The sequence below is a fragment of the Orycteropus afer genome, unplaced genomic scaffold (assembly GCF_000298275.1).
Source record: "Orycteropus afer afer isolate SDZICR_OR568_19922 unplaced genomic scaffold, OryAfe1.0 scaffold00272, whole genome shotgun sequence".
Classification (NCBI taxonomy): domain Eukaryota; kingdom Metazoa; phylum Chordata; class Mammalia; order Tubulidentata; family Orycteropodidae; genus Orycteropus; species Orycteropus afer.
The window spans coordinates 2,509,062-2,517,339 of NW_006921859.1; the positions used below are offsets into that span (position 1 = coordinate 2,509,062).

The 8,278-nt window shown below is 41.8% G+C and overlaps 1 protein-coding gene across 1 annotated transcript in view; it reads left to right on the forward strand.

The window, feature by feature from the left end:
• The window catches only part of CSMD2 (CUB and Sushi multiple domains 2), a 972,087-nt gene that overhangs the window by 920,203 nt on the left and 43,606 nt on the right, over positions 1–8,278 (forward strand). Inside the window, exon 57 of the mRNA XM_007950414.1 lies at positions 5,019–5,192. Coding sequence (XP_007948605.1) covers positions 5,019–5,192 — 174 coding nt within the window. The remainder of the gene's footprint in view (positions 1–5,018; positions 5,193–8,278) is intronic.

An 8,278-nucleotide genomic window follows, 5' to 3' on the forward strand; every position in this document is an offset into this window, starting at 1 on the left:
CATAGCAACCCCTCCTTGGGTTTCCAAGGCAGTATCACTATGGAAGTAGATTGCCCAACCTTCCTTCTGAGGAGTGGCTGGTGGGTTTGAACCACCAGACTTCTGGTTAGCAGTCAAATGCCTTAGGCACTACACCACCAGAGCTCCTATTATTGCTGTCTTTAATTTTGTCAGTTTTTGCTTCATGTAGGTAATCTCTGTTGTTAAGAGCATATATGTTTGTAACTGGTGTATCTTCTTAATGGATTGATCCTTTCATATTACTAAATGTTCTATTTTGTGTTTAGAAAAAATTTTTACTTCAAGTCTGTTTTGTCTGATATGAGTATAGTCACTCCAATTCTCTTTTGGTTACTATTTGCATGTTGTTGTTGTTGTTGTTAGGTGCTGTGGCGTTGTCTCTGACTCAAAGTGACCCTACATATAACAGAATGAAACACTGCCCAGTCCTGTGCTAGCCTCACAATCCTTGCTATACCTGAGCCCATAGTTGCAGCCACTGTGTCAATCCATCTTGTTGAGGGTCTTCCCCTTTTTCATTGACCCTCCACTTTACCAAGCATGATATCCTGCTCCCTTCTGACAACATGACCAAAGTAGGTGAGACGAAGTCTGGCCATTCTCGCTTCCAAGGAGCATTCTAGCTGCACTTCTTCCAGGAAAGATTTGTTCCTCCTATTGGCAGTCCATGGTACTTTCAGTATTCTTTGCCAACACCACAACTCAAAAACATCACCTCTTCTTTGGTCTTCCTTATTCATTGTCCAGCTCTCACATGCATATGAGGTGATTGAAAATATCGTGGCTTGGGTTAGGCACATCTTAGTCTTCAGGGAGACATCTTTGCTTTTCAACACTTGAAAGACGTCTTTTGCAGCAGATTTGCCCAGTGCAATACATCATCTGATGTCTTGACTGCTGCTTCCATTGGTATTGATTGTGGAACCAACTAATATGAAATCTTTGACAACTTCAATCTTTTCTCCATTTATCACAATGCTGCTAATTGGTCCAGTTGTGAGGATTTTTGTTTTCCTTATGTTGAGATGTAATCCATACTGCAGACTGTATTCTTCAATATTCATCTTTAAGTGCTTGAAGTCATCCTCACTTCAGCAAACAAAATTGTGTCATCTGCGTTTTGCAGGTTGTTAATGAATCTTCCTCCAATCCTGATGCCACATTCTTCTTCATATAGTCCAGCTTCTCAAATTATTTGTTCAGCATACAGAGTGAGTAAGTATGGTGAAAGGATACAACCCTGACACACTTCTTTCCTGATTTTAAACCATGTAGTATCCCCTTGTTCTGTTCAAACAATGACCTCCTGGTCTATATACCAGTCCCTGATGAGCACAATCAAGTGCTCTGGAATTCCTATTCTTCTCAATGTTATCCATAATTTGTTATGATCCACACAATCAAATACTTTTGCATAGTCAGTAAAATACAGGTAAACATCTGTCTGGTATTCTTTGCTTACAGCCAAGATTCATCTGACATCAGCAATGATATCCCTTGTTTCATGCCCTCTTCTGAATCCAGCTTGAATTTCTGGAAGTTCCCTGTCAATATACTGCTGCAACGATTTTTGAATTATCTTCAGCAAAATTTTACTTGTGTGTGATATTAATGATATTGTTCAATAATTTCCACATTCTGTTGGATCGCCTTTCTTTGAAATGGGCACAAATATGGATCTCTTCCAGTCGGTTGGCTGGGTAGCTGCGTTCTATATTTCTTGGCATAAATAAGTAAGCACCTCCACTGCTACATCCATTTGTTGAAATTTCTCAATGGGTATTTCATCCATTCCTGAAGCCATGATTTTCACCAGTTCCTTCAGTGCAGCTTGGACTTATTCCTTCAGTACCAATGGTTCTTGATCATATGCTACCTCCTAAAATAGTCAAACATCAACCAATTCTTTTTGGTACAGTGACTGTATGTATTCCTTTCATCTTCTTTTGATGTTTCCTGCATCATTCAATATATCACCCATAGACTATTTCAATATTGCAACTCAAGGCTTCAATTTTTTCCTCAGCTCTTTCAGCTTGAGAAATGCTGAGCGTGTTCTTCCCTTTTGGTTTTCTCACTCCAAGTCTTTGCACATTTCATTATAATAATTGGTTTTGTCTTCTCAAGCTGCTCTTTGAAATCTTCTGTTCAGCTCTTTTATCTTGTCATTTCTTCCATTTGCTTTAGCTATGCTCCATTCAAGAGCAAGTTTCAGAGTTCCTTTCTACATCCATTTTTGTCTTTTCTTCCTTTCCTGCCTTTTGTAATAACCATTTGCTTTCTTCACGAATGAAGTTCTTGATGTCATCCCACAACTTGTCTCTTTTTTGGTCATTGGTGTTCATTGCATCAAATCTGTTCTTCAGATGGACTCTAAATTGAGGTGGGACATAATCAAGATCATATTTTGTCTCTCATGGACTTGTTTTAATTTTCTTCAGTTTCAACTTGAACTTGCATATAAGCAATTGGTGGCCTGTTCTATAACCAGCTCCTGACTTTGTTTTGACTGAAGATATTGCACTTTTCCATTGCCTCTTACTACAGATGTAGTCTATCTTATTCCTGTATATTCCATCTGGTGAGATCCACATGTATAGCCACTGTTTATGTTGTTGAAACGAGGAGCTCTGGTAGCATAGTGCCTAAGGCATTTGACTGCTAACCAGAAGGTTCAAACCCACCAGTCACTCCTTGGAAGGAAGATTAGACAATCTACTTCTGTAGTGATATTGCCTCAGAAACCCAAGGAGGGGGCACTATGAGTCGGGTTTGACTCAACGGCAGTGAGTATGTTGTTGAAAGAGATACTTGCAATGAATAAGTCATTGGTCTTGCAAAATTCTATCATGCAATCTCTGGCATCATTTCTATCACCAAGGCCATATTTTCCAACCACTGATGATTCCTCTTTGTTTCCAGCCTTTGTGTTCTAATCACCAGTAATATCAATACATCTTGATTGCACGTTTGGTCAATTTCAGACTGCAAAAGTTGGTAAAAATCTTCAATTTCTTCATCTTTGGCTTTAGTGGTTGGTACATAAATTTGAATAATAGTAGTATTAACTGCTCTCCCTTGTAGGTATATGGATATTATCCTATCACTGATAGCACTGTACTTCAGGACAGATCTTGAAAGTTTCTTTTTGAGGCTGAATGCAGTGCCATTCTTCTTTAATTTGTCAGTCCTGGCAGAGTAGACCATATGATTGTCTGATTCCAAATGGCCAATACTAGTCCATTTCAGCTCACTAATGCCTAGGATATTGATCTCTATGCATTCCATTTCATTTTTGACAGCTTCCAATTTCTCCTAGATCTATGCTTTGTACATTCCATTTTCTGATTATTAATGGATGTTTGCAGCTGTTTCTTCCCATTTTGAGTCATGTCCTATTAGCCAATGAAGGTCCTGAAAGCTATACAACCACATCCTTAAGGCCAACTCTACCTTGAGGAGACAGCTCTTCTCTAGTTGTATTTTGAGTGACTTCTAACCTGAGGGGCTTACATTCTGGCACTTATCAGACCATGTTTCAGGGCTATTTATGAAGTTTTCCAGTAATATAACAGACAGTGTTTCACTGCTACTCACAAGGTTTTTACTGGCCAATTTTTTCAGAGTTCATGGCCCCATCCTTCTTCCCAGTCTGTCTTAGTCTGGAAGTGCCACTGAAATCTTTCCACCATGAGTGACCTTGCTAGTATCTGAAATATTGTTGGCATATCCTCCAGCCTCACAGCAACATGCATGCCACCACAGTAGGACAAATTCACAGAGGAGTGGTGGCTGGCCTCTTTTGTTATGTTAATAAATTCTATAACATAACAGAAGTCGTGTTTACAAATAAGCTATAGCTACACATACAAGGGTTAGGATTCCAACACATATATTTAGGGACACAATTCAATCCTTAACATCACTCTTTTGCAAAATAACACCCTCACTCCACCAGTAAGCACCCTTTTTCTGATCTGACTTTTTTTTTCCATAGCATCCCATGCAATTACACTCTTTATTTATTTTCTTAGATTCTTCACCACTAGAATGTAAGCTGCATAAGAGCATGGACTTTGTTCTCACACACACACATGAAACAATGCCTGACACATGGTAAAACTCACTGCAGTCAAGTTGGATCTGACTCATAGCGACCCCTCCTTGGGTTTCCAAGGCAGTTTCACTATGGAAGTAGATTGCCCAACCTTCCTTCTGAGGAGTGGCTGGTGGGTTTGAACCATCAGACTTCCGGTTAGCAGTCAAATGCTTTAGGCACTACGCCACCACATGACATGTCTAAATAAATATGTTTTGAGTAAATGAAAAAGCCTTAAGATCAACCTGGGGCAAGAACAAAGGGAAGTCAAAGCCCAGCACTGCCAATAGCACCACATGCCCCAGATGGGACCTCTCAGTTCTGGTTCTTATTTATCACTTGTTTATCACAGTCATACTTTGGTGTTTCAGGAAAGGGAATTTGCAGACTGAAGAGGACAAGTTGGGGATGGCCAATGGGGACAACTGTAAGATGCAGTGGAAAAGGACAATAACTGCCCGTCATTCTGGAATCTGTAGCCAATGAAGACAGTCCTAGGATTACTTGTATACTGATAGATATACTATGGTTGCCATCTTTCTGTCTAGAGACATCTAGGGTATGTCCTGTGGCAGTAAGGATATCAAGAGATGAACACAGAAGGCAAGATAAAAATGAAACTAGTATTGTTGAGTCCCTTCAACATGCTAGGCATTTATCTTATTCATCTCTAAAAACAGCAGGTATTATTCTTCATTTGGCAGATATGGAAACTGTAGTCAGGTGGGTAGGTGTATTCTGCTGATGCCAGGTTATTGTATTAGCAGGAAGTTTGCTTCAGTAGATACCTGAGGTTTTCTTTTCTTCCCTGCCTCCCACTACAGAACACCTAGCATGTGTTCTGTGATGACTCCTCACCCCTGGGTGGAGTTGCTGAGATGTTTGCTTTTCCCCACAGTGGTATCCTGTGGCCATCCAGACTCCCCGCCCCATGCCCAGATGTCTGGAGACAGCTACACTGTGGGGGCTGTCGTGCGTTACAGTTGCACTGGCAAGCGGACGCTGATGGGAAATGCTACCCGCATGTGTGGGCTGGATGGACACTGGACTGGCTCCCTCCCCCACTGTTCAGGTATGTATGGTGCATGGAGTTGGAGTGGGGGATAGACAGTGGATTTCTTGTAGCTGGGGAGAAGTGGGAGGTGGACAGGCTCTCCAGGCATGAATTACTGATTGAAGGATAGAAGACAGTCAGGCCTTTTGCACCTCATCCCTCACAGGCAGAGAGCCCAGTCTTAAGAGGTCCTAACTGGACTTCAGCCCATCTTTATCTGAGCCCAGTTTTATCCTTTAGTCAGCTCTAGCCAAACACAGACAGCCAAGAGATTATACAACTAGGAAGGACACAACTTCATGAGGTCAACACATGCCCAGAGTCCTGTTCACATGCTTGACTCCGTGAGTTTATGAAGTTCAAACCTTCCTTCTGTTAAGCCCAGACCTAAACTCATTTCTATGCTCTTTTCTTTCCTTTTAGACTCGAGGTCCCAGCCTGCTTTCCTTTCCTTATTACCTTCTCCCACACTTACTTGTCCTGTGTCTTGGCTGCCTAATGGAATACAGTCTTCTTCCTAATAGAATACAGTCTTGAAACACCAATCTCTAGACTTTTCCTTTAGTTTTATTTGTTTGTTTGTTTGCTTTTTACTGCTCATCTCTGTGGGGACACTGACAGATGTTATCAAAATAGCAAATGTAGAGACCTACCCTACATGTCCATATTATTTAAACCAGATATTTATCTATAATGTTTTAAACAGAACAAAGTGTCTGAAATTGAACTGTCCCACCAATGACACAAACCACCAAGCCAAAAAATAGAACCCTACAACTTTGTCTTCTTTGAGGTGAGCCTGCCTGGCCCTGGGAAGGGATCCCATATGGTATGTCACCTACAAGAGGGACAGCTGCTCTTATTACTTGATGTTTAATTAACTCCTACCCTCTGGTAGCATAGTGCCTAAGGCACTTGACTGCTAACCAGAAGGCTGGAGGTTCAAACCCACCAGCCACTCCTCAGAAGGAAGGTTGGGCAATCTACTTCTGTAGTGATACTGCCTCGGAAACCCAAGGAGGGGTCGACTATGAGTCGGGTCTGACTCGACGGCACATAACAACAAAAACAACATCCTTGCCTATACCAGATTCCCTCTAGAGGTAAGAAGGGTCCTTCTCTTAACATAGATTCCTTCTCACTGATGTGAGACCTCACTCATAAGATGCATGACTTGCATCTTGTTCTTGCAGGTTCTTGAGGTTCCCAGATGATCCTGTCTCCCAGAACTTAGAATGTGCCAGAGTATTGACCTCTGCCAGATATTATTAGTTAGGTCTCCCCAGAAAAGAGAGATTCCCAAAGGATGGGCCACTGCGACTGGTTTCAGAGGGCTTTTAACTGCCTAAGACAATTCCAGACACATCACTCTATATGACTAGCCAGAACTTTGGCACTTCACTCTTCTAATCTGTGAACCAGGCAGGACCACATATGAGCCACAAGGACTCCTTTAGCCTATACTAGAAGAAGCCTGCTACTAACTGGACTCCTGACTGTTTTCTGATTGGACTTCTGGTAGAAGTGACTTGGGGAGGATGGCATGAGGGGCAGGAGACATGCACCTTGAGGTCTCCTGAATTATCCATAGCAAGTTCCAGGAGGGAGAGGCATTACAAAAAGGAAAGGGATCCAAACATGCATCTGCTCTAGTTTCTTCTGTGAATAATCCCTTTGCATGAAGCTCTTCCCTCTAGACACTTCTCTGCGATATTGGGCTAGTGATGCTGTTAATGTCTATTTGATCGATTTTAGAGGTCTTTGTTCTCCATGGGAAGGAGAAGTGCAGGATAGTACAGGATAGGAGAGAAGAAACCAGAAAGAAAGCCATGAGCATCTCTCACCTGTTGGTATATGCAAGCCAATTCCGTGGTTATTCTCTGGACCCACTACATGGGATCCAGAGTGCTCTTGCAAAGTCTCTTCTGCCCCAATTTGCAACTTCTTTTCTCTGGAGACCTCTGTGGTCAGGGTGAGGAGAGATTCTGTAAGTGCTAAAGCAGAGGATTGAATGACCCTAAATGCCTTAGAAAAGAAAATGAGAGATGAGAAGAATAGGAAATTAACAAGTCTAGATACACACTAGTGAGTAAAATTGACATAGTGCCTCCCTTTCTGCAATTTACATTGAGCCATCTTTTGCACGTCCTAGAAAACACACATTTAAGGGTACTATAGTTAAATTTTGAACCTCATTCTATATAATCAGTGGATCCAAAAATCAGTGGATCCAAAACATAATAACAAAATCTCCTGAGTCCTTCAGTCAGAAGTCCCTGGGCCACCAAGTACATGTAGAGATTTCTGAAATTTGAGAGATACTTCAGGAAATTCATTAGCTACCTCTCCAGTATCACCGTCTTGCTGATTTACCTCTTCAGTAAAGGCTCAACAGTTGCAATCTGTTTACTCTGCCTCTGTGGTACAATATTCTGCCCCAGCCTCCCTTATGTTATTGAAACAGATGCCTCAACACTGCAGTGGGGCTGTTGTGTCAGAAGAAGCTCCCAGGATTGGAGAGCTCCACTTTTGTGCTGATTTTACAATAGTGTTGGCTCTAGCTGAGATGAGTTAGACAGTATGGGAGTTAGAGCTACTCACCATCAAGGTTGCCTTCAAGAGGAACCAGTACTGCCTGTTGCACAAGTTCCATCCTGGGAAACTTCAAAAGATAAGAAAATGTAGCTAAATGTGATAGATTCTCTTTTTTCATGTGTGTGAATTTAAAGTTGAATGATTCCCTTGCTTTGGTGGGGAGCAGAATAGAGAACAGTGGTTAGAGAATACTCTCAGAGTCTAAACTAGACTCAACTCAAAACTCACTCACTGCCATCAAGTCAGATCCGACTCATAGTGACCCCTCCTTGGGTTTCCGAGGTGATATCACTACAGAGGTAGATTGCCAACCTTCCTTCAGAGGAGTGGCTTGTGGGTTTGAACCACCAGCCTTCTGGTTAGCAGTCAAATGCCTTAGGCACTATGCCACCAGAGCTCCCATCTAAACTAGACTAGAAAAGGAAATAATTCCAAGATTGAGAGGGTGGAGGAGTCATAAATGGTTGTTGTTGTTGTTGTTATTTGCCATCGAGTCGGCCCCGACTCAT